The sequence below is a fragment of the Vombatus ursinus genome, unplaced genomic scaffold, assembly GCF_900497805.2.
Source record: "Vombatus ursinus unplaced genomic scaffold, bare-nosed wombat genome assembly UNPS02014173.1, whole genome shotgun sequence".
Lineage (NCBI taxonomy): Eukaryota > Metazoa > Chordata > Mammalia > Diprotodontia > Vombatidae > Vombatus > Vombatus ursinus.
In genome coordinates, this window is record NW_020953951.1 from 2,211,171 (window position 1) to 2,238,343 (window position 27,173).

At 38.4% G+C, this 27,173-nt stretch overlaps 1 protein-coding gene across 1 annotated transcript in view; it reads left to right on the forward strand.

The window, feature by feature from the left end:
* ARHGAP39 (Rho GTPase activating protein 39) overlaps positions 1-27,173 on the forward strand; it is a 362,112-nt gene that overhangs the window by 166,221 nt on the left and 168,718 nt on the right. The window contains exon 4 of the mRNA XM_027859887.1: positions 16,567-17,004. Within this exon, the coding sequence (XP_027715688.1) occupies positions 16,567-17,004 (438 nt within the window). The remainder of the gene's footprint in view (positions 1-16,566; positions 17,005-27,173) is intronic.

Below are 27,173 nucleotides of genomic sequence, written 5' to 3' on the forward strand. Positions count from 1 at the left end.
GAGAACCAGGAGAGAACAGTCATTCAAAGCTAGAAAGAAGAGAGTATCAGTGATAAGAGGGTGATCTACATTGTCAGAGGCTGTAGAGAAGTAAAAAAAAAAAAAATAAGGACTGAGAAAAGGCCATTAAATTTGGTGATTTAAGAGATCATTGGTAATTTTGGAGAGAGCAATTTCAGTAGAATGATGAGGTCAGAAACCATACTGTAAAGAATTAATGGCAATCAGAGGAAAAGAAGTAGGGCACCTATTGTAGCTGGCCTTCTCAAAGAGTTTAAGCGTAAATGGGAGGAGAGATAGAGGATGATAGATAGTAGGGATGCATAGGTCAAGTGGGGTTTTTTGAGGATAGGGGAGCCCTGAGCATGTTTTTAAGCAATAGCAAAGCATCCATTAGGTAGGGAGAGATTGAACACTAGTAAAAGATTGGGGATGATAGAAGGGACAGTCTGCTGGCGAAGACAAGGTGGAATGGGGCAGCATTTGCATGTGAAGGGGTTTGCCTTGGCAAGTAGAAGGGCCACTTCTTTATATGAGAAAAATGTGTAGGAGGAGATAGTGGCAGAAGGCATCTAAGTTATGTAAGATGAGGAGGAGGGGAGAAAAGGGAGCTCTTAGCAAATGGTCTCAGTTTTTTCAGTGAAATATGAATCAACATTCTCATCTAAAAGAGTGATGTGCCATGAGCCATGGGGATGTTGTATTTTATAGACCTACACTTGTAGCAAATTAACAGCAAATGATTTAGAGAATGTGATCAAAAAATACAGAATAAACTTTTACCATGAGAAATATAAGAGTAATAGTTCCTCTGACACTCACCTGTGTTGAAATATCTCCTTACACTAATATAGTTTCTATAATATTAAACATTATGTGGTCATGGGTGCTTGATAGATCTAACTATACAAACTGACTTAAAATACTTTAATGATTTTAGTAGTGTTTAATGTAATTCGGTTTGTAGACAAGGTCCCGATAACATGTAACAAAAATAATCACATCAATTGACCTAGAAATCCAATGCAAATGTATATGAATATAGTCTCCAAAATCTTCCTTTTAAGTGAATATTAACCATTTATTCAGAAATATACAGGAATTTCAAGGACAAAGTCTTCTGCAACATAAAGCCATTTCACAATAGTTTCATGTCTCAGCTGAGTGGTAGAAGGTAGGATGAAAGAACATGTTCCTAGACCTTATTCAGGGAGCTAGAAAGTAAAAAATAAGCCCAACAGCAGCCTCCACCAGCTTGTCCTTCCTGATGGGTGGGGATGTGTGTGTGTGTGTGTGTGTGTGTGTGTGTGTTTTGCATTAATGTCAGCGTGCCCAGTTTTAATACCATTTGCCTTATTATTGTTAGAAACTTGTATTTTTTTCATGAATTTATTTTTCTGTATTAATGAATGCTTCTACATTGGAAGTAATCTTAGCAGAAATTTCTATAAAAATAAATCCATGTTTTCAGATAAAAGCTTCTCATTTTTTTAATTTCTAGGCTTGAAATCACTTTTAATTTTAATAAGCATAATGATCATATTAGAATTCTGACAAGTATGTCATGAGCATTTCTTCTAATCAGACTGTTAAATAGTTGCATGTATCTATCCCTCTAATATACACAAATAAAGCCCCTGCTGCACCTTTGTATTATGACCTTGTTATGGAATGGGAGGATTCCTGCCCTTCTGTATCCCATATCCAAAGTTTTATTGCTTTTTCATCAATAGTTTTCATTCTACACTAATAGTAAGGTCATGCACTGGTTGAAAACCCCTTATCTGCTAACTACAACATTAAACTCATCATTGTCAACAGTGATGATATACTTGAAGAGGTTGGCTTAAGCCATGTAAATGGCCTCTCCATGACCCCTGCATGTCTCCTCCTCCATCTCCACCTATCATTCCTTGGAGCTGCAACTCCTCATCCCAGTCAGCCCACCTGCCCATAAGAGGAGTCCACAAACCAAGGAGCGAAAAAAGCTAAGACAAGCCCACCAGCCCAGCCACTGTGGCCCTTCTAGGGTGCCCTGCCCCTGACCTCCTCGTTCAGTTTTAAACTCTTTGAGGTCTGGCTTCTGAACTCAACATTCAGCTGAAACTGTTTTCTCCAAAGTAGCCATTGAGTTTTTAATGGACAAATCTAATGGGCTTTTCTCAATTTTCATCTTTCTTGACCTTTCTGTATCCTTTCACATTGTTGAGCTTTTTTTTTTCCCTGTACAGACTTTCCTCTGTAGGTTTGAGTGATACTACGCTCTTCTGGTTCTCCTTTCTATTTCACTATTCCTCAGTCTATTTTGCTGAATCTTCATTTAAGCCATATTCACTAACCATGGATGCCTTTACCCACTCACCCAAGGCTCTGTCTTTCCTTCACCCTCTTCTCTTCTCCCTTTATAATCTCTCACTTCACTAAATAGTGAGTTGGTGGGTTATTGTTTAATCAGGATTCTTATTTCTTTTTTTTTAATTAATGTATTTTGAATTATTAACAATCACTTCCATAAGCTTTTGAGTTTCAAAGTTTCCTCCCCGTCCCTCCTTGCCTCCCTCCCCAAGACTGCATGCAATCTGATATGGGCCAGACATATATATTCCTGTTGAGCATGTTTTCATATTAGTGATATTGTAGGTAAGAATTGGAACCAATGGGAGGAACTACCAGAAAGAGGAAACAAAACACAATAGAAGAAAAAATAGCAAATAGTATACTTTGATCTGAATTCAAACTCCATAGTTCTTTCTTCTTTGTGGATAGCATTTTCCATCATGAGGCCTTTGGGGATGTCTTAGACCCTTGTATTGCTGAGAAGGGTTAAGTTCATCAATATTAGTCAAAAACATGGCTGTTTTTGTGTACAATGTTCTCCAGGTTCTGCTCACTTCACTCAGCATCAGACCGTACAAATCTTTCCAGGTTTTTCTGAAGATGCCTGCTCATCATTTTTTATTAGCACAATAGTATTCCATTACATTCATATACCACAACTTGTTCAGCCATTCCCAAATTGATGACTAAGCCTCTCAATTTCCAATTCTTTACCACCACAAAAAGAGCTGCTATAAATATTTTTGTACATGTGGGTTTCTTATTTCTTTCAAAGTTGTTTTGCCTTACTTTGTTGTTCTGTATGTTGTTCTGCTGGTTATGTTCACTTCACTCCAAGTCAGTTCATACTACCCAGAGTACTCTGAAAGCTCCTCTTTCATCATTTCTCATGGCACAATAATATTCTATTACGTTGGTGATAATCTCCTTCCCTCCCTAGAGATAGCTACCAGTAGCCACAAATGTGTGTGTGTATATATGTATACATATATATATATAATATATATTATATGTATGTATGTATGTAAAATTATTCTCTACAAACTTCTATTTATCACTTCTTTCTCTGGATGCAGATAGTATCTTTCTTCATATGTCCTTTATCGTTATTCTAGATATTTATAATACTCAAAATGATCTATTTGCTCAATGTCATTCTTAAAATAATATTGCTGTTACTGTATGCAATGTTCTCTTAGTTCTGCTTATTTCAGTCATCATTGTTTCGTGTAAATTGTGCACTTGAAAGTATTGATATATATGGATTTTTCCTTAAATTGTTGGAAAGCATTTATCTAAAACCATCAGCAAGCATTATTTGTAATGGGAATAAGCTAGAAGCCTTCTCAGTGAGATTAGATGTGAAACTAGGATACCCACTGTCACTAATACTGTTCAGTGTTGCATTGGAAATCCTAGCAATAGCAATAAGAGAAGAAAGAAATAGAATAAAAATAGGGAATGAGGTATAAAACTATCTCTTTTTATAGATGATATGATTATGTGTTTGGAAAATCTCAAAGACTCAACTAAAAAGTTAGTTGAAACAATAATTTTAGTAAAGTAGCAGGATATAAAGTAAATCCATATAAATCATCAGTATTCTTATATATCACAAACAGAACCCTGCAAGAAGAGATAGTAAAAGAAACCCCATTTAAAATAACACTAGACAGTATAAAATACCTGGGAGTATACCTGCCAAAACAAACCCAGGAACAATGTAAACAAAATTATAAAAAACATTTTATACAAATAAAATCAGATTAAATTAATTGGAGAAATGTTAATTGTTCATGGGTAGGCAGGGCCAATATAAAAATGACAATTTTATCTAAACTAATTTATATATTGAAGGCCTTCACAATTAAAATACCAAAAATTATTTTACTGAATTAGAAAAAAATAATAAAATTCACTTGGAAGGACAAAAAGTCAAGAGTATCAGAGGAACTAATGAAAAAAATGTGAAGGAAGGAAGCATAGTAGTACCAGATCTTAAACTATATTATGAGGCAGTAATTACAACTGTCTGGTACTGGCTAGGAAATAGGAAGGTGAACCAATACTTCTTTTGCAACATGGCTAATATGAAAATGTTTTGCATGTCTTCACTATATATAATCAAATTGTTTGCCTTCTAAAGGAGGGAGGGAGATAATTTGGAACTCAAAATTTAAAAAAAATGAATGTTAAAAATTTTTGTATGTAATTGAGAAAAAATTAAATAAAATTTTTTTTCTCATGTGAAAAACAACCAACCTAAAAAACAAATTGAGTAGAGATAATATAAGAATCATTGTGCTACCTGAAAACCTTGAAATCAAATTTCAAGAAAACTTAAAAGAAAATAGCATATATCTTAGAACCAGGGGGAAAAGTGGAAATATAAAGAATCGAGCTTTCCTAAGAAACCCCAACATAAAAATAAATGACTTTGTGATACTCAGAGATGCCTGGATTATTCTTTGTGCACTGTTTTGGAGCTACTCTTATGACTGTTCTCGTTAGAGTTCTCTGTTGGGATAAATGGAGTATCTTGTCTCTAGAGTTATTTGATAGAGCTGGACCTATAGTAGTTAAGTAACTGGAAAAATAATTTGAAATCAAGTCTAGATATTCTCTGCTGCTATATTTTGAGTGGGCCCATAGGTTGTAGCCCAAGCTGGTCGTACCATGCCCAACCCAACTCTAGAATTGTGTCTAGCTTGGACTGATTTGGGGCCTGTTTGTTTGCAATACATAGTGTAGGTGAGATTGTGTCACTCAGATAACATAAAACACATTAAACACATAAACTAAGATTGTACTTAAATTAGGATTTTTTCCATTTTTCTTGTGAGGTTCAAAAGTCAGATCCAATTGGGTTTGAAAACAATGAGTACAAGGTATATTTTTCAAGTATTATTTGATACTAAGGTCAGTCAGTCCAGATTCTCAGAATTGTATTTAGTGTCTTGAAAATACAATTGGGTAAACAGGCTAGAGTGGGGCTGGGAAATTGTGGAGAAGTCAGCCTGTTCACTCTCCCTTGAGGGGCAGACCTAGAGTGATGGGAGCCCCAAGCAAGAGCTTCACTATTGGCACCTTTATGTTTCTTCTCATTGGATTTTGAAGAATGTCCTACCAGCAATGTTACATTGAATTCCTGGCTTATCTTTTTTAGTTATGATTTCTCTTTTATGTACTTCATGTCCTGTAGCATAAGGATTTCACAGTCCTCCAGGTTATCATTTCCCTGTGCAGGGGAGGCCTGTCTTCCAGGAGCTGGCTTCATCACTTAGCCAATTCTCTTTGTTGTCTGGTTTGTTTGGATAGTGGATTTTCTCTTAATAGGGTTGTAGAAATCCTTTCTCTCAAAGACAGAAATCATCATAGTACTTACCTTCATTTTTCAGTTTTGCTACCTCTCTTTCTTTTCCTTAACTTTGCAAAAACCTTTCTGCCTAGAATCTAAATAGATACTAAATGAATTATCACTTTGGGGGGACATATATTAGACAATAATTATATATCTGTATTTTCATTGTGATTGTTATTCAGCTAAATATTTTCATTCTCATATGATTGTACATCTGACTTTCTTATCTAAACTCTCTATCTTAACTATTGAAGAGTGCAGTGCTCTCTTGGTACGTATGAGGTATTAAATGGCTTGTTAAATGAATACATTTTATCTGTTCTATATTCTGACCATTTTATCACTATAGAAGGGAAACATAAGAAACCACATGATAGAGTAGAAAAACCATGGACTTGGACTTAGAACTAAGACAGTGGCTTCAAATCTTAGCTCTGTCACTAATTAGCCATGTGATCTGGATCAAGTTGCACCCGACCCTAACTGAGCCTTCATTTCCTTGTCCCAGTGATGGGTGAATAATACTTGTGCTGCTTATCTCCTATTTGATTGTGACAATCAAATGAGATAATGTATGTAAAACATTTCATAAACCTTTCAGCATAATATGTGTCAGATACAATTATTCTGTCAGGATGAACTTGCCACCTGATATCTTATCACATGGCTTGTTATAGGGACATGTATACAGGAGATACGCAGTATATGGTTGTGAGTGAAGAGATGAATGAATCAGCCTTCCAGATTACCTGAGGAGGAATTTGGATTTCCATCTGAGGCCAAACTTCATGACTCAGAGCAGTGTGTGAAAAACTTAAGGAGCTGGAGAGCTGAGAATACTTCAGGGGGGCTTATCTTTTTCAGGCCACACATCCCCACTCTTTCAGCTTCTCCATCTCCTGATCCTGAACCCAGATTTGTTTGTCAGTGTCCTTCCTAAAATGGGACACAGAGTGTTCCTTACCTTCTGTGTGAACTTAGGTGGTCTGGATGTTGGGTGAAATTATTTTGAGTGGGTTTTCTGAAGGAAAGAAAAGAGATGATAATATTAGTTATGGTATCTTCTCTTTTCTCCTTGGGCAGGAGAAAGAGGTTGTAGGTTGAGCAGATAGTGATTTTGGACTAATATGTGGATACAACACACAAGGTCAGTGGCAATCAAGACCTTTTATGCTTGGCTGAGATTGAGCCTGTAATACAATAAAATAAATTTTTAAAAAGTTTGATCTAACACACCCAGATGCACTAGTAACATATCACTGAGGTGTATTCTGGAATACAGGAGGTCATTTTTTTTTTTTTGGCCTGGCAATGGAATTAAGTGACTTTCCCATGGTCATACAGCTACTAAGTGTCAAGTGTCTGAGTCTGGATTTGAGCTCAGTTCCTCCTGACTCCAGTGCCAGAGCTCTATCCACTGAGCCACCTAACTGCCCCAGGAGGTCATTTTTTAGTGGGATCAAGTGAGAACAGGATGCCCCAAGGATTGAAGAGATCACCAAGATCACCTTACTACACTGGTGGCCTGAGAGTTCCCTACACTGATGAAAATCACAATCAAGTAAGCAAGCAAGCATCTGTTAAATAATAGAGATCTACTATGTGTTAGGTTCTGGGGATACAGTCCTTGCCATCAAGGATCTTATGTTTTAAAAGGGAAGAGAGCGTGGGGTGTTTGTGTGTATGAAGTAAACAAAACATATGTAAGTACATACATATAAAGCATATATATGTTAACTGCGAAGGGGAAGACACTAGCAGCTAGGGGGACTGGGAAAGACCTTCTCCAGAAGCTGGTACCTGAGCTAAATCTTGAAGGAAATAAGGAATTCCAGGAGATGGAAGTGAGGAGGGAGAGCACTGTAGGCTTTGGGGAAGAGCCAATGCAAAGGCATGGAGATGTGTGATCTAGTGTTATGTGTGAGTATCATCATGGAGAACCTTATGATTGGACTATAGGATGAGTAGACAGAGGAAAATTCGAAATATAGAAAGGGACCAGCTTATGAAGCTTTAAATACCAAAAAGAAGAGTTCATATTTAGCCTAGAGATAATAGAAAACCATTTGGGTTTATTGAGTGTGTGTGTTTTCAGGTAGAGTGATGTATTTGGTCTAACACTTTGGAACCTCTGTGGAGTATGAATTTGAGAGGGGAAAGGCATGAGAGAGAGAAACCAATTAGGAAGCTATTGAAATAGTCTAAGCAAGAGGTGTTGAGAGCCTGAACTAGGGTGGTAAGAGACTGTGGATTTAGAAATGGGATTTGGCAATTGATTAAATGGATGAAGAGTGAGGTGTCAAGGATAACACTAAGATTTTGAACCTGTGTGACTAGAAAGATGTTGGTGCCCTTCACAGTAAGAGGGAAGTTCAGAAGAGAATAGAGTTTGGCAGGGGAAAGATAGTGGTTTCTGTTTTGGACGTTTAGATGCCTATGGGATATCCAATTCTGAATGTCCAAGTCTGTTGATGATGTGGCACTATGGATCTGGAGAGTCCAGAGCTAGATAAATATAAAGATAGAGGGAGAAAGATAGATATCTGGGAGTCTTCTGTATACAAATGATGATATATATTCTATATCCCAAACTAAATAAGAAAGTCATTGAAGGCAGAGGTTATATGTGTTATGTGTATAATAACCCTAATACCTCATACAATGTCTTATACAAGTTAGATGCTCACTATTGTTGATTATGATCCCTTTCTACTCTTAAAAATTATATCACTGTCATAGCTTAAGACAGCATTGTGGAGCCTTGGGATATCTTCATAGTCTTGCAATGATCAGTAGTGTGAACTCACATGATCTGATTTTAGGTTCTTGCTGCTTGAGTTAGTTATAGCAAATAAATAATGTAAATTAAATTTTTATATAATAGTAATAGTATTTGCTGCTTTACTAAGATGATGAAGGATGAACGAGTTAAAGAATTGTCAGGGGGTTTCAGTGCTTAAGAACAGAGGCTTTAAAAGCATGGAAAACATTACGAGGAATAAAGACTTACATAGTACTTTGAGATCAGATGAAAATCTGAGTATTATTTAATATATTTTTACAAGAGCATCATCATTTTATAAGACTTAATTAAATGTCTTACAAATGTTCTTTCAGACAGAGACTGAGATTAGTCAGTTTCCTTTACTTTCGTAGTTATACATAATAAATGTTTGTTGAATTAAATTGTATTTATATTTCCTACTGATTACTCAGATTGACATGCTTTGTGATTTTACATATTTCTTTGTGCAGCTGGTTCCTTCTGTAAGCTCCAGCTGCTCTGTGAGGTTATTTTGGCAGCTGTTGGTTGCCAGTTGTCCCGTATTCAAGGTATGTCTAGATTGGCAGTAGATAAACCAATCAGGAAATGCCAGAGCATGTAGAAGGGGAAATGTTAGTGCTTAAGAAAGCTCAAAGCCAAACAGCAGAAGTTAGTAAAGCTCAGAGCAAATCCGTGCAAACAGAGTAGTGACTGTATGAATGTATGTACCTTCTAGGTGACATCATTTCTTGAGTACCTACTTTACCTTTTATTATCGTTCTCTTTTCAACTGTTTCCTTCTATTTTTGTTACGTTGAAAGCCAGTAAGCCTGTTAGATGAGCTGATGAAGACTTAAGCAACTCTAAAACCTGAACCCATATGGACAGAGTTTAATTTGTGGCTTAGGAAGGTTCTGTGTTGCTGACAGCCAGTATCTCCACTCCTCTTCCTCCTAAAAAGTGTAAGCTTTCCACATAGGGTATCACATGCTTTGAGTGCTCTGTCCACAGGGAATATAAATTTTAATCTCTGAAACTTTTTTTTTTCTCTTTTCTCTTAAAGACCAGCCTTAACCCCAATCACTCTGGCTCTCCAAATCATGGCCAATCTTTGATTGGCCAATAATGCATCCTAGGCCAAGCCTTACTTGGTCATTATTTGGGCCACGATTGGCTCAGAATGAATGTAAATATCAATTGTTACTGCTTTGACCAGAAACTCTGAGGGTCTTCTCCTCCCAGATCTATTTTTTTTTTCAAGAGACCATTCTTTGCCTCATTTCTCATTAAGTCTTAATCAGTGAATAGACATTGCCTCAAACTGAGACCTGTTACAGGCCTTAGCTTGAAAAGGGCAAGATTCCCCACTGCATCCTGGGCCATCTCCAGTTGTGTTGATGTGTATCTGGCCACTGTACTCAGATGGCTCTGGAGGTGAAAGTGAGGCTGGCAAGTTTGTACAGCCCTCCCTTACTCAAATCCAGTTCACTTGCATGTCATGGCATCAGGTCCCTGATGTCATGGTCCTCTTTGAGAAGGAAGGATAAACAGCAGCAAGCTGCCTGATCTTCCCAAGCATGATCATCTTGGTTTACCTCTTTGGCCTAGGCAACCCCCTTACCCTACTTTTCTATCCCTTACAGCAGTCAGAGGCAGCATGGTTTAGTGGATTGAGAACCAGTTTTGGAGTCAGAAAAACTTAAGTTCAGGGCCATCTGACACATACTGTGTGATCTTGAGCAAATCACTTAGCCTATCGGCATCCCCAGCAACTCTCTAAGACTATCTCTCTGTATAGACATAGGTGCTTTTCTATATTGGTAGATTGAGTTCCCTATACCAATGAAAACATAGTTCCAAAACAAAAAATAGGAATTAATGGGATAATTTGGAGAAGGATAAGACCAGACATCATCTGGTGCAGATGATAAAGCAGACCTGCCAGTAAAGATAATGATAATAATAATAACTAACAGTTATATAGAACTTACAGGCATCATGCTAAACACTTCACAGGTATTTCATATGATTCTCACAACAACCCTTAGAGAGGCAGGTTCTACTATTATCTGCATTTTGCACATAAAGAAACTGAGATTAAGTATCGTGCCAAGGAGGCTGGATTTGAACTGAAATCTTCCTGACTCCAGGCCTAGTGTTTTATTCACTGTCTTACCTAATTACCCTTTTCTATCTATCTAGAGATAGATTTTCCAGGACTGAACCTTTAAAAAAATTTATTTGGGCCTCATTTTGCAAAAAACAGATGCTAAGGTCATTCAGTGAGACATACCTCAAATTCACAGGAGAAGAAAGCAACAGAGTGGTGGTTGTCAAGAAGAGAACCAAAATGACATCACTTTGTTAGAGTTAAGTTGCATTGTGTCCCAATGTGGCTGATTAGACAAATATGAGCTCAGAATGCTCTATCACAGGTTAGGCCCAAATCATCAGTGTGAATATTTGGGATGGATTCTCTCAATTTCTTTTGAACTACTTCAATGCTGTTTTGCTCATAGAGCACAGCACCTTCTTTGATGAGGGCACAGCATCCTGGGAGGTCCTGTTCCCATGTCTTTCATGTCATGCAATCAGTTCCAAAGTTTATTAGAGAAACCTTGAGAGTGTCCTTGTATCCCTTCTTCTGACTGCCATGCAAACGCTTGCCCTGTGTGAGTTCTCTATAAAATAGTCTTTTAGGCGAGCTTATGTTTGGCATTTGAACAATGTGGCCAGCCCATAGGAGGTGTGCTGTCTGCAGTAGAGTTTGAACACTTTGCAGTTTAGTTCAAGAAAGAATCTCAGTGTGTGGTATCTTATCCTGCCAGATAGTCTTCAGAATCTTCCTAAGACAATTCAAATGGAAGCAATTCAGTTTCCTGGCATGTGCTGGTATATTGTCCAGGTTTCCATTTGCTGTAACTGATGGTTCCATGTATGGATGGTGTGGTGCTGGCTGGTGGAGAACCTTTGTTTTCTTGGTATTAATTGTTAGACCAAAATTAGCACAAGTAACAGAGAATTGATCCATACTTTTTTGGCTAGGCCATGGGGTTAAGTGACTTGCCCAGGGTCACACAGCTAGTAAGTGTCAAGTATCTTGAGGTCTGATTTGAACGCAGGTCCTCCTGACTCCAAAGCCAGTGCTGTATCCACTGTGCCACCTAGCTGCCCCTGAATCGATCCATACTTTGTGGCATCTCCCCTTCAGAGGCTGCATTGAGTGCACAATCATCTGCAAACAAAAACATCATGCACCAACTCTCCCTCCAATTTAGTCTTGGCTTGTAGCCTTTTCAGGTTAAATAATTTACCATCTGTGTGGTAGCTGATCTTGATGCCATATTCATGCTCATGGAAGGTATCTGATAATATTGCTGAAAACATCATGCTTAAAAAAAAAAAAGCACAGGAGCAAGCACACAACCTTGTTTCACTCTTTTGGTGACTGGGAAAGTGCAAGAGCATCATCCATCATCTAGAACCCGTACAAGCATGCTGTCATGAAACTGACATATGATACTGATGAATAACCAAATTTTAACAAAATTTTCCATAAGACCTTATGATTTACAGTGTCAAAAACCTTGGCCAGATCGGGGATCATTGTGTACAGACCTCTGTTCTGCCCCTGGCATTTCTCCTGGAGCTGCTGGGCAGCAAACACCATAGTGACCATTCCTCAGCCCTTTCTGAAGCCACACTAGCTCTTAGGTAGATGACTATCTTCCAGGTGAAAAAGCAACAAAATAGGGAGGAGCTGTAGCTATTAAAAGCATTTTGGGAAATCAAACTAGAGAGAATTGTGTACACAATTGTGTGTGCTGCTTGTGATGTACAGGCAGTATCTCAGAACTCCTTTGAAGATCACTTAATTTGTAATAAATGATGATTTGAGTGTCTGGTCCTCATTACAAAAATCAGACCTTGTAGCCCTAGTTTTAAATTTTCTGATAATTAGACTAATCAAAGACTTGGAAGTGGAACAGTATCCTGTTCCTATTTCTTAGGGCTTTACCTTCATCAGCATTTATCAGACATTGTCATATGACCGGGGAAAAATACAAAGATTAAACAGGACATAGTCAATGCCCTCTCAGTATAGAGAAGTGTTATACTGTGAGTCAAGTCAGCAACTATTCATTATGTGCTTACTTAATGTTTACAATGCCAGCCACTGTGCTAGCACTGGAAATACAAATATAAGCAAAAAATAATAATAATAAGATAGCCCCTGCCCTCAAAGTTATGGTGGTGAAGTCCGAAGAATCAGAAATGGAGTCAGGAGAGAAGTGAAAGGTAGCAGACCTGGGCCCTTCCTCAAAGTGGTAGCCCTGGGAGGAACTCATCCGTAGGAGGAGTGGGCTGCGGGGGGGGGGGGGGGGTGGAGAGATTTTTCAGAATGAGAAGACCTATCGTGCTGTTGGCCCATGGCATCATAACTCTAGTCATACTATTCCCAGTTAGTAATGCTTTGTTCTCCCCACAAGGAGCCGTGTATAGATAACAAGAATGAGCTAAAAGGGACCTTAGGGATTAACATTAATCCTGGGGTTTGTGAATTTGCCTGTTTGATATGTTGATAACTGTATGATATCAATAAGTACATAAGAGAACTAAAGAGGAGAAAATATTATTAACTGGAAGGGAAGAGATAGCATTTAAGCTGAGCTGTAAAGGACAAGTAGGATTTCAACAGCAGATAAAGAGAATGGAACTCCCCCAGTTTCTGGGATAAGAACCCACTCTTTGAAAAAAACTGCTGGGAAAACTGAAAAAGAGTATGGCAGAAACTAGGCATAGACCAAAATCTCACACCATATACCAAAATAAAGTCAGAATGGGTACATGATTTAGATATAAAGGCTGATACTATAAGCAAACTGGGAGAGCAAGGAATAGTTTACCTGTCAGATCTATGGAGAACAGAAGAATTTAAGACCAAACAGGAGATAGAGAACATTACGAAAAGCAAAATAGATAATTTTGATGACATTAAATTGAAAAGTTTTTGCACAAACAAAGCCAATGCAACTAAGATTAGAAGGAAGGTAGAAAATTGGGAAAGAATTTTTATAACCAGTCTCTCTGATAAGGGCCTCATTTCTAAAATATATAGAGAATTAAGTCAAATTTATAAGAATACAAGCCATTCCCCAGTTGATAAGTGGTCAAAGGATATGAACAGACAGTTCTCAGATGAAGAAATTAAAGCCATCTATAGTCATATGAAAAAATGCTCTAAATCACTATCGAATAGAGAAATGCAAATCAAAACAACTCTGAGGTACCACATCACACCTATCAGACTGGCCAACATGACAAAACAGGAAAATGATAAATGTTGGAGAAGATGTGGGAAAATTGGAACACTAATGCATTGTTGGTGGAGTTGTGAAATGATCCAGCCATTTTGGAGAGCAATTTGGAACTATGCCCAAAGGGCTATAAAAATGTGCATACCCTTTGACCCAGCAATAGCACTTCTAGGGTTATATCCCAAAGAGATCACACAAATGGCAAAAGGACCTCCATGTACAAAAATATTCATAGCAGCTCTGTTTGTGGTGGCAAAGAATTGGAAATTGAGAGGATTCCCATCAATTGGGGAATGGCTGAGCAAGTTGTGGTATATGAATGTGATGGAATACTATTATACTATAAGAAATGATGAACAGGCTGACTTCAGAAAAACCTGGAAAGACTTGTATGGTCTGATGCTGAGTGAAGTGGGCAGAACCAAGAGAACGTTGTACACAATAACAGCTACGTTGTGTGATGACTAATGTTGATAAACTTAACCCTTCCTGGCAATACAAGAATCTAAGACATCTCCAGAGGCCTTGTGATGGAAAATGCTATCCACATCCAAAGAAAGAACTATGGAAGTTGAATTGCTATTTTTTTTTCTCTTCTGTTGAGTTTTGTTTCCTCTTTGTGATGGTTCCTCCTATTGGTTTTAATTTTTACTTACAACATCACTAATGTGAAAATAAGTTTAATATGAATGTAAATGTATAGCCTATATCAGATTGTGTGCCGTCTTAGGGAGGGTGGTGGGGAGGGAGGGGGAGAAAAATGTTAAACTCAAAAGCATTTGAAAGTGATTATTGATAAATCAAAAAAAATTAATAAAAAATTTTTTTAAAAAAAAGGAGAATGGAACTCCAGGGGAGAAGGGGAAACTCGTGACAAATGGCCTGCAATTTTTCAGAGACTGAGGAGGAGGTAGTGTAGGAGGCTAGTAAAAAGAAAAGAAAGTTTGAAATAGTCACTGTGGGGAGTCCAATAGAGTGTCAGTTAGGGAAACAAATTGGCTTCACAGTTAGAAGGACTCTTCAAGATCATCAGGTTCAAGCCAAACTTAACCCTTTATCAGGTCAAGTCAGGAAGTCAGTAAGCATTTATTAAGTGCTTACTATGTACCAGGCACTATGCTAAATGCTGAGGATATAGTCGTAAGCCAAAAGATAGTACTTACCCTCAAGGAGTGTACATTCTAGTGGAGGGCAAGACAGCACATAAAAGGACGCTGAAAATCAAGGGATGAGGGTAGGGATGAGAGTGAAGGTGTTGAGGGCATGTTGGAGAAAGAAGTGAGTGAAGCCCAGAGAGGAATGGAGTGAACACGACTAGACTGGACCCTTCCTGAAAATGAGGTTTCAGGAGAAACTGACCACTCAGATGAAGGAGCCACAGGCATAGAGGTATCTCCTTAGGGAGGAGGCTTCAAGGAAAGAGTGAGAGTGAGTCATTCAGTTTCCATTTGAAGACCTCTAGTGATAATTAACTTAGTAGCAACCTATTCAGTTTTAAATTTAAAAGCCCTGTCTGCTTTTTAGGAAAATGTTCTTTATATTGAACCAAAATCTTTGTCTCTGTAATTTTCATCCAGTATGCCTGTTTCCTGGAACCAAAAAAAGGAAGTCTCCTCATCCTTTCAAATGATAACCCTTCAAAAAATTAAAAATGGCTATCTATATCTCATAAAATTTTTCTTCTGTTATTAACACGTAGCCTCCTTGAGGACACAGACTGTTTTTCATTTTGTCATTGTCAGTAATAAGTACTTGCCATGTACAAAGCCTTGTGCTAAGAGTGCTATAGATAAAAAGAAAGGCAAAAACATGGGCCTTGCTCACAGTGAGCTGCCAATCTAATGAGTGAGACAACATGCAAGTAACATCACACACAAGATAAAGAATTGAGGGGAAGGAAGGCAGGAAAGACCTCTTGCTGAAGGTCGGATTTGAGGGTAGAAGCCTGGAAAGCTAAGAGTCAAAAGTGAGGAAAGAATGGATTGCAGGCATGGGATAATACAGCCGGCACTACAAACAGACAGAGATGGCATATGGAATATTGAGTGCAAGGAATAACAAGTGAGTCAGCATAGTTGGATCATAGAATTCATAGAGGAGAATAAATTGTAAGAAGATTGGAAAGATAGAAAGGGTCCAAGTTGAGAAAGGCCTTAAATGTCAAATGGAGGCTTTTATATTTAATAATAGAAGTAATGGGAGCTGCTGGAGATTATTGGGATAGAGTCAGGGCTTAGGAGCTAAGGAGAGAAATTAAGTTCTGTTTACTTTGAAATTAAGTTAAAGTTCATCAGTTTCTGATGTTGGATCATTTCATTTTGGAGGTTAGAACTTTCTTCTTTGGGTATTCAGTGGCTTTGACTGCAACACCTGATGAAAGCAATTGCCATCATCCCTTTGGGTGATGGGGGTGGATCTCAGGATGATGGCTGCAGGGCTGGGCTGGAGGCAGGATTGTACTGCCCTCCCAGAGCTTTTGGGTTTACCTCCCCTTTGGTCACCGTTGGTTAGCAGTTGGTATTGGTATTGGTGAAGAAAGTAAGCCTTTTCTCCATAATGATTTTTCCCCTCACTGGTGGCTACAGGTCCAGTGATCTCTTCCCAGAGCTCTTGGGTTCGGAGACTTGGGTTGTCTCCATTGGGGTCTGATGAAAGGGAGGCTTTGGTCAAGGTGGTGGCAGTGGTTTGACTTCCCTGGCACATGCTGCCTCCTCTTTTTTTCCTCAGGGTGCCTTTCTCTTCTTATTACCTAATAGACATTCTCTTCTTTGTGTTTCCTTTTCCAGGCTAGAATGGGTGGAAATCATCGAGCCCCGAACACGAGAGCGCATGTATGCCAATCTTATCACAGGCGAGTGTGTATGGGACCCACCTGCTGGCGTACGGATTAAGCGTACCAATGAGAACCAGTGGTGGGAACTCTTTGACCCAAACACTTCTCGTTTCTATTATTATAATGCCACCACTCAGAGAACTGTATGGCACCGGCCGCAAAACTGTGACATCATCCCTCTTGCCAAGCTTCAGACATTGAAGCAGAATACAGAATCCCCGAGGGCCTCCACAGAGAATAGCCCTGGACGCAGTAGCAATGTCAGTCGAGAGGGCAGCACCAGCTCTTCCTTGGAACAAGAGCTAGAAGCCAGTGAGAAGGCTCAGGAGCAACAGGCCCGAGCCAATCGACAGTCAACACAATTTACTGCAGTGAAAGAAGAGAATGAGAGGTAAGGTGGTGAGAGCAGACATGAACCAAATGTCGACCGGTGGAAGGTGTCAGTAGTCTGTCTTCTTCCCCAGTTGTGAGACCTTTCTAAGAGGGTCTTCTTGCTTTTGTGTTGGCAGAGAATGAGACAGCCTATGATGACTGCTCATAAAATGCTGCCAAGCCATTTCCCACTTTGCTCCTATTTGATAGAAGACACTTGTGTTAAGGGAAGTGGAACATTTCTCCTGGGCCACTTTTATGCTTGTCTTGTTTCTTTTTGCTTTTCTTTACTTAAAAAATGTTTTTAATTTGTATCATTAAATATTTCCCAATTACATGTAAAAAAAAACCTTAACATTCATTTTTTTAAATTTTGAGTTCTAAATTCTCTCCCTCCCTCCTGCCCCTCATCTGCCTCATTTGAGGGCAAGCAACATGATGTTGATTATACATGCAAAGTTATACAAAACATATCCATATTACTTGTTCTTCATTCTTGATGTGATTTCCCTACCTGCAAGTATGTTTCCATGTAAAAAATTTTGGGTAGAGGAGGGAGATGATGGTTAACTGTTTTCAGTTCTTTGAAGGGCTTTCATAGGTTAGACAGATGAAACTTGTTCTTCTTGGCCTCTGAGGACACAAATAGAAGCAATAGGTGGAAAATGCAGAGTCATATTTTATCTCAATGTGAGGAAAGACTCTATTAAAAGTTGTCCAAAAGTGAAATGGGTTTATTTTCTGTCCTCTCAATATCCCTTCTCCATCTCCCTTAAAAAAAAGACAACCTCCTTGGAAGAAATATGTAAGTGTGGGTTAGATTAGATGTCCTCTGAAGTTCTTTCAAGCCTCGACAGTCATTGAGGTTGAGAAGCTGGGTATCGTTTTCATAGCGTTCAGTCTCCTCCTGTCTTCCCCAGAAACTTTTTGTCTTTCTGTGCTTGGCTTCTCAGCTGTAAACTGGGTATTAGTGATCATGGAGTCACAGAGGTGTGTGTCACATACTTTGAAGATAAAAAGTCTGTAAGATGTTCTTAAGTATTAAGTTAAATTCTGCTGGCCTCAGCCTGACTTTGCTTATAGAAACCTCCAGAGGCTTACACTTTTAGAGTAAGAACTGTAAACTGACCTTTGTTGTGACTACTTTTTCTAGGTTTCCATAGAAAGCTGAAGAAGCTAGAATTAAGTCTGAGGGAGACTGTAGGTATATAACTTGGGGACAGGGAGGTCCCAACAAAGAACAAGAATGAGGGCCCTCTCCTCCCATACTCAAACTGGGTACTGGTGTTATGTGGACCTACTTATGCATAACCTGCCTATCAGCCTTATCTTCAGGCATGACTTAATGCCTCTGATGCCCAAATAGTCCCTGAAAAGCTTGGAGACCAGAAGTGAAAGTGTCTCCAAGTAGCTGCTCCAGAAGTCACAGTGTTTTGATCTTTGACTTGTTCTCATTCAGCAAGGGATATTTCCAGAACCTTGTCAAAGGTCTTGGAAAGCCCAAGAAGCTCTGATTAAGCTAAATTCTCCGTATGTGCAGCTGGCACCCACTTGCTGAGAAGATCAGTGACTGCTCATTGTGGGTTAAGTTACTCATGTGACTCTAGAGAAAGGCCAAAAGGCAACAAAAAACAAATGAGAGTCAGCATGAGGGAGCTGGCCCCTGTCAGCTGCCTCTTTCTCTCTCTCCTTAGATGGAAATTCCATCTGAGAAACCCTGGCTTTGCACACAGCTGGAGAGCTGTTGGTTTTGTAGTTGACACTCCTCTCTGAACTTTCAGCTGGCAGGCTGCAGTGTTTGTCTCTGCTATTGATGTAGCTGACCAGCCCCTCCTAGTCATATCAGTGGCTGCATTCCTTTCAGTCTTATATCTGAAATATAATGTGACAAGTGTCCGGGGCAGCTGTCCATTTTGAGATTTTATTAGCGGGAGGGGAAGCAGTGTGGTGTATAGTAGAGGAAACAGTAGACTATCAAGAGACCTGGGATATGCGACCCTGAGTAAATGATTAATTAACTAGAACTGAAAGAGCCTTAGATGCCATCCAGTTAATCCTCTCTCCTACATTTTACAGGTGATAAAACTGAGGCCCAGATTGCAGAGAGAGAGAGAAGGATTTTCCCCAGGTCACACCAATTTTTAGTGCAGGCTAGAAAAACCTAGGTTTCCTAACTCCCTGCCTAAGGGAATTTCCACCTTAGTTTCCTTATCTATAAAAAAATACTGCTTCAGTTTGATTCAGTAAATATTTTGTTAGATGCCTACTATCTGCAAGACACTGTTCTAGATGCTGTGTATGTGAAGGAAAATTAAGCAATCCATGTCCTCAAGGAGCTTATATTTTCTGGGGGATTAGAGGGCTCCACCATGTACATTGATAAATACTAAGTAAGCATAAAGTGATAGAAAATAACTTTTACAAATTGTTGATTTTTTTCTTTAACTAATTTATATATAAACTGCCTTCTTCCCCAAACCAATGAGTATGCCCTTATTACCGAATTAAAAAGAAGGATAGGGGGAAGAGGGGGACATGAACTCAATAATCCTAACCAACACATTGACCAGTTTAACAGTATATGCAGTGTTCCACAACCGTTATCCCTCCACCTTTTGAAAGAAGGAAGGGAAGTTCATTTTCTCATCTCCTATTTGGGGACCAGGTTATATATAAAGTAATTTCAAGAGGGAGATAACATTAACACCTAAAGGGATCAGGAAAGGCCTCGTGAATATTAATACACAGTTGATGGAGGTATGAATTGGTCCCAGCATTCTGAAAAGCAATTTGGAAAGCTAAGAAAGTGACTACAGTTCATATACCTTTTGACCCAGGGATGCTGTTCCTAGGCATTTACCTTAAGGAGGTCAAAAGATATAAAGAAAGGCTCCCATATATACAAAAATACCTTAAACAGCACTTTGGTAGTAGCAAAGAACTAGAAAAAATGTGGATTTCCATTGACTGACAATAGTTAAATAATGCAATCAGAGGTGTGCTGGGAAATGTTTAACAGTTGTCTCTCTGGGAGAAAAAAAAATAGCATACGCATGACATACTTTTAAGTTTAATCTGCATTATTAACATTTCTCCATCACTTTCTTAAGTCTAGACAATTGACAAAACAGTAAATCAGCCCCTGATTTGTAGCATTTGCCTGTTTCAGTGTATATACTTACACTTAAAAAGAACAATCAGCTTTTATGAGCTGATGTGAGCCAGTTTAAGCTCACACTAATGGAATATTTTTATATCATAAGAAATGTTGAATATGAAGAATTCAGAGTATAAGAAGACTTAATTTAGCTGCTGCAAATAGAAGTAAGCAGAACCAGGAAACCAATATAGCAAATGATTACAAGGTAGATAGATGGGCATAACCCACTTAAGGTTACAACTGCATAAATTGAAACAATAACAAAATAAATGAAAATGAATGCTGTGGTATCGTAATTCAGTTAGGGGAGTATGGAAAAACATACCTGTCAGATCTATGCATAAGGGAAGAGTTTATGACCAAACAAGAGATAGAGAGCATCGTGGGAAGTAAAATGGATTTTGATTACATGAAATTAAAAAGATTTTGCACAAACAAAACTAAGTGCAGCCAAAATTAGAATCAAAACAGGAAACGGAAAATTTTTACAGCAAATTTTTCCGGTAAAGGCCTCTTCTCAATTATATAGAGAAATGAACCAAATTTCTAAAAATACAGGCCATTCACCTTCTACATTGGCTCCCCAGGGATTAACTGGTATCCCACCTAGTCCTTAGATCTTTTTTTTCTTTTTTGCAGAGTACACACTAGAGTCAGCTCTTTTAATACTGTTTATTCTTCTTGCTCAGAAAGTAATGACCGATGGTCAGGGTGGTTCCCAGTTAAAAGATGATGGAGATTCTCAATCCTTCTCACCATTTGGGTGGGTGGGTGGGGCAGAAAGATACCAATGTTAGAAGATAGTTTTTTTTTTTCCTGATCTTTCACTCAGAATTTTAAAAAATGAATGTTAAAAAAAATTTTACACATAATTGGGAAATATTTAGTGAAGTGAAAATATATTTAAAAACCAATTCACAGACACTGGGATAAAAACTCTTAAGCTATAAACCTGAAAAAAAAAATCATGAAAATTGGCAATTAAGAAATCCTTAGTAACTTTGGAGAGAGCACTTTCAGCTGAGTGATACAATCAGAAGCCATACTGCAAAGGGTTGAGGAGTGAGCAAGAGGAGAGGAAGTGAAGGCAGCAAGTGTAGAAAGTTTTTTTTAAAAGGAATTTGACTGAAAAAGGAAGGAATAGTTTGAGGGGAGAGTGGGGTCTAGTGAAGATTTTTTTTCTTTTATGGATAGGGGAGACAAGTCATATTTGAAATCAGGGGGAAAGAAACAATTGATAGGAATAAGATTAAGACTCATGAGAGGGGAGATGATTGAAGATGCAATCTGCTGGAGAAGATGAGGGCATAGGATCAAGGACATTTATCTAGGTGTATCTATCTTTGAGTTTAGTAAGAAGAAGGGCCACCCCTTTGTAAGAGACTGGGGAAAAGAGGAGAGAGTGGGACATGATGTCAAGTGTTTTTAAGATAAAAAAGGACTAGAAAGGATGGAACTCTTGTTGAATGGCATTAGTTTTTTTTTTCAGTAAAATAAGAAGCACAATCTTCAACCAAGATGGGAGGGAGATGTAGTGGAGGCCTTGAAGAGGAAAGAGAGGTAGAATAATATCTATGATGAGTGAGATAGGAAAACATTTAAGTTAGGAAGGAACAAAAGGACAGCCTTGCTACAGTGAGGTCTTATATTATGAATTTGTAATGTTACCAGTCTTCCCAGTTGGGAGACTTCCTCAAGCTGCATTCATCAACTCATAAATGGGGAGGGGGGCCGGGGTTGAGTGAGAGATGGATTGTGGAGTGTAATCTGGGGTGAAGATTTGGCAAAAAAAGGGCAACAATTAGAAGAGAAAGCAAGGCATTCAAGAGCAGAGGACAGTGGAGAACTAAACTATTGGGTTGAGGTTGGAGAGGGAGGAAAGTGAAGTCAGAGCAAGGGTAATAACTTGAGAAAGTACTAAGTGGTAGAGGAATTAGAGGTCTCAATGAGGGCAAAGAAAAGAGTATTAGAGAAGTGATGCATAGGGAGAGGTAAATGACAGGAGGCTATGGTTAGGCCGGGAAATATCAGAGTTTCTGATTAGGGAACTGGAACACTTGTGGATAATGGTAAGATCTAGTGCATGACCATTCCTATGTGTGACTCCGTTGTGATGGAATAAGTGATAGGATTTAAGGGGGTTGGCGAAATGGAAAGTTAGGGAGTCTGGAAGCATCTACATGGATATATAAGTCCTCTAGTGTGAGGACAGAAATGGGAGAGGAGAGAAGATGATGAGCCATATGTTGAACTCCTTGAGACAGGGAGGAGAATGACCTAGGCTTGATACTCTACAGCTATCATAATTTTGATTGAATAGACTTCAAAGGAAGAAAAGTTACTGAGTGAAGGAGGGAGAGTCTGGAAGTGCAAAGGGAAGCAAGGAGTATTCCTAACTCATCAACTCCACCTCCCCAGGGTAGAAGGACTTGGGAGGGGGGAGGTGAAATATTATACAGTTAGTAGTGGAGAGAATAACTGGGGATTCAGTGTCATCAGAGGAGAGCCAGGACTCAATGAGGTGTAAGAGGTGGAAAGCTTGTGAGACAGTACAGGATGAAGGGGAATTTGTTCACTATGGAACAGGAAATCCAGAGGGCACAGTGGAAATAGTGGGAAGGGTTGAATTAGGACATGAGTAGGATAAAGTTGGGAAATGGGGATGAGAAAAGAGGACAGATTGTATTCTGTTAAGTGTTAAAGTGATAGGAAAAGGAGATGAAAACACAGAAATGTCCAGTATATTCAAAAATGTTCACAGCTGTACTCTTTGTGGTAGCTGAGAACTAGAAACAAAGTAGATACCTATTAATTGAGGAATAGCTGAAGAAATAGATATATGTATAATGGAATGTTATTGTACAGCAGTAAATTATGAATGTAAAGAATCTAAGAGACTGAACCCATGGAAGTATTTAAACTTTTTAATCTCTCATAGCACCCGGAAGTCACCATACCGAAGGTGAACCAGGAATCAAGGGAGATTCTTGCCATGTAGTTTGATTTGGCCAGTTATGGGAAGGTAGTTATACCCCTAGGTATCTCCTGAACTCAGGCAGCTATATCCCTTAAATACAAGTGATCCCCACCACTAAACATGTAACTCAAGGCGGTCAAACACAGAAAGAAATGTCCATTATATTCCAAAATATTCACAGCTGTACTCTTTGTGGTAGCAAAGAACTAGAAACAAAGTGAATACCCATCAATTGAGGAATAACTGAAAAAATTGATGTATGTGTAATGGAATGTTATTGTGCAGCAATAAATTATGAATATACAGAATTCAGAAAGACATGAGAAGGTTTGTGTGGAATGATGCAGAGTGCAGTATGCAGAAACAAAAGAATAGTATGCACAATGATTACAACAATACAAATGAAAGGGTCTAAAAGGAAGTCAAACTAATTGAAAAATCGAGGCTGATCCTAGAGAACATAATGAAATATACTCTCTCCTCGAGAAAGAGAGGTGAAGAACTACTATGGTAAGATTCTCTCTGTCACCATGGATACTATACTCAGTGTATTATCACTATATTGGGTTTTTTACTTAGTTGATTTTCTTTGTTACAGGAATGGGTCTGTCTGCTGGATAAGAGATATTCCCATAAGTGACTCCTATAATTACAATCACAAGGCAAACATATTACAAAACAAAATACATATCCTCCTTCCTTTCCCCCATTCTCCCTAAATCCTAGACTAGTCTCTTACAGACACAAGAAAACCTGTTAAGGTCTGGTACAGTGGAAATGAGGTTCATAAGATCATAACATAGGATTTAGAAACTCACCATTCAAGTTGCTTTCTCCACACTCTCCAGACTTCGGACCATGCTTTGGTGGCCCAGTGGCTAGAGGGCTATACCTGGAGTCAGGAAGACCTGTTCAAATCTGGCCTCAGATACTGACTAGGTATGGGACTTTGGTCAAGTCACTTAACTTCTGACCAACCTATTTCCTTATCTGTAAAAATGGGCATAATAATAGCACCTGCCTCTCAGGATTGTTTTGAGGATAAAATGAGGTAATATTTGTAAAGCACTTTACAATAATTAATAATAATTAATAATATATAATGATATAATTATTTTATATCATATAATAATATAATTATTTTATATATTATTAAGAATATAATTATTATATAATAATATAATATAATAGATAATAATAATAGAACTACTATATTTGTCTTGGTTACCCCATATTTGTCTTGGTTACCTGTATTACACGGTTAACTCCAAAGTTAGCCCTGGTAACTTTATCAGGGTAAATTGTAGAGCCTCCCTGAACTCTAGAATAAGGGCCTTGGACATTTTTCCTATCTCTTTAGGCAAATATCTGCTCTCTAGTACCTGCTATATAGGCTCCCCAGGGATTAAATGGTACCCTTAATTTTTTTTTTTTGCCTTTTTTGGGGGCAGTATCAGTGGTGGGGTTAGCTCTTTTAATACTAGTTCTTTTTTGCTCTCAGAAAATAATGGGTAATGGTCAGGGTGGCTGTCATTTGAAGGTTGATGGAAAATTCTTATACCTTCCCATTGTTTCCCATTTAGGGGGCAGAAGAAACCAACATTAGAGGATAAGAGATTTTTTCCTGATACTTCACTCAAAATTTTTAAAACAAATGCGGAAACAAGTCACCTCTAAATTGAATTTAATCTCTTAAATTTGAAAGAAGAGATTTGGCATTTGAATTCCAATGTCTGGGGATTACTTGCTAATACTTCCTAGTTCCTTAAGTCATTCTAGGGGAAAAAAACAGTTAATCTTTTGGGACTAGAGGAGACTAATCAGCTTTTAGAATTTAAAGAATTTTGTTGTCTCTAGAGCTGAAGGAACCTTCTAAGTTAGTAAATCCAGTCTCTTCATTTTGCAAATAAGGAAACTGAGGACTAAAGGGAGGAAGTAACTGATCTACCCAAGATATTCAGGCAGAACCAGGACAAAAACCGAGTGTTCTGACTATGAATCTAGTGATATTTGTACTATGCTATGCTGCCTCATTATTTTAGGGCCCAGCTGTGCGCAGCACTGGGTCATGTATAAGCAGTGTCCCTTGCTTTTAGAACAGGGATGGTACCTCATAGCTGGTTTTAGGTTAGCATCATGGCACCTGATGATATGGAATATGTGACTGGCCAGACTTCAGCAATAGATAGAGGTTTTCCTAAATATCAATTGGGTTGGTTCCTGTGGCTTCACTAATCCAGACAGGCCTTGTCCTCTTTATCAGCTGTGGGTAATTACCCTTGATTCAGTTTCTGTAAGGCATCTCAATACTAATTGGTGGGAGAAGAGCTCACTCACACCTGTTTTTTCCACACAAATAGGTTGTAGAGAGACTATTCAAGAGTACTTGACTTCCCTCTTTTATCTCAGTCAGCCATTTAAAAAGAGTTTTGCAGATGGATCTAGCTGGTCCTGTTTAGTTAAATCTTAAATCTTAGAAAAGGCTTTGCCCTACTAATTATAAATATGGTACAGACATGGAAAAAGAAAAGAACACAGAAGTCATGTAGAGTTTGGATTTTGCATTCTAATAAGGAATCAGCCATGACCATTCAATTTTCACATAAAACCCTTCCCTCTGCATGGAAAGTGTCATTGGGATACCTCTTTCCCAGAACCTCTCTTCTCTGACCCCAAGAGGTCATCTGGGGGGATTTGAATTCCTGTAGGAAGTGTTCATTGAGTACTTGCTTTTGTATATAATACTGACCTAGAGCTGGTTTGTGTTAATTTGACTGTCTAATTTCCATTCATGTGTTTAAAAAAAAATTAGGAACTGGTTTGTATTAATTTGACTACCTAATTTCCATTCATGTGCTTAAAAAAAAAGAGAATCCTTTTTTCCTCTGCCATTTAACTTTATGCTAGAAGCCAGAGTTTCTTTTGACTCCTAGTGGTTGGTGGCTTCTCTAGAAATTATTTTCCAGACTGTTTCCTGACATTTTAAGGAGCTTCTTTTCAACATGTTGATGTGCCAAATAGCTTTTGTTTACCAGTTGAAGCTCAGAGTGCATGCTGTTCTTTGTGTTCTCACAAAGAACAAAGGTGTCTGTGTTGAATGAGTTGCTTTGTGCTTATGTCTCTGTTTTTAGCTTTGATCTTGAGAATAAATTAGAGAGAACCTAGGAATAAGAACAGCATTAACCTATGGACTGAGTAAATGAAAGCAGACATCTTGTTTTCCACCTGTCATTCCAGGGAGAGCATCTTGGAATTGCACTGTGAACTCTGGGAGTCGGGGAAAGGGAATTCATGTAGCAAAGCAGAGTGGAGTAATAGGAGTTTTGACTGGTTGGGCATTATTGAACACAGTGTCTAGAACATTAATAAATGCTCATTCATTCCAAGCTTCTTCTGTTTAGTCTGTGGCTTCTGTTAGAGCTTCACACTGCCTCTGGAGGTATTGGCATCATAGCTACTTTTTATAGTCAGGGACCCCTCAGTTGTAGACAGCTTCTCACCTGCCTTCCACTTGTGAATTCATATTTAATGCTCAGCATCTGCTTTTTATTAGAAGCTGACAGGCTCAACTTGGTCCTTTGAAGAACTACCATTAAATATATTCAAGTAAGTACATTCATTCCCACCCTAGTTTTTATTCACATCAGAGAATATCTCATATTGACTTCATTGGAACCTGGATCAGAATAAGGCATCTTGCTGTTCAGAAGACTAAATTTGGCCCAAAGGATTTGAAATGATTCCTCATTAGTAGTAAGGTGTTATGGCCCTATCTTATATTTGAACTATTTGTCATTTGAGATATGTCTTGGAAATGAAATTAATGCTTGTGCTAAGTTTACAAACAGCCTCATTATACCTGTACCATTTACTTTAAGAAACAGGATGGGAACTGGGTTTACAACTGCTTTTCTGAAACAGTTCACTGTCTCTAGCTGGTATGAAAAAATTAAATACAGGCCTTAGATTCCCAGTTGTGAAGGTGGAAGGACCAATTTTATTTGAAAAACATTTTCTGTGCATACTTGATTTTCTGCCATAGCCAGTTGAC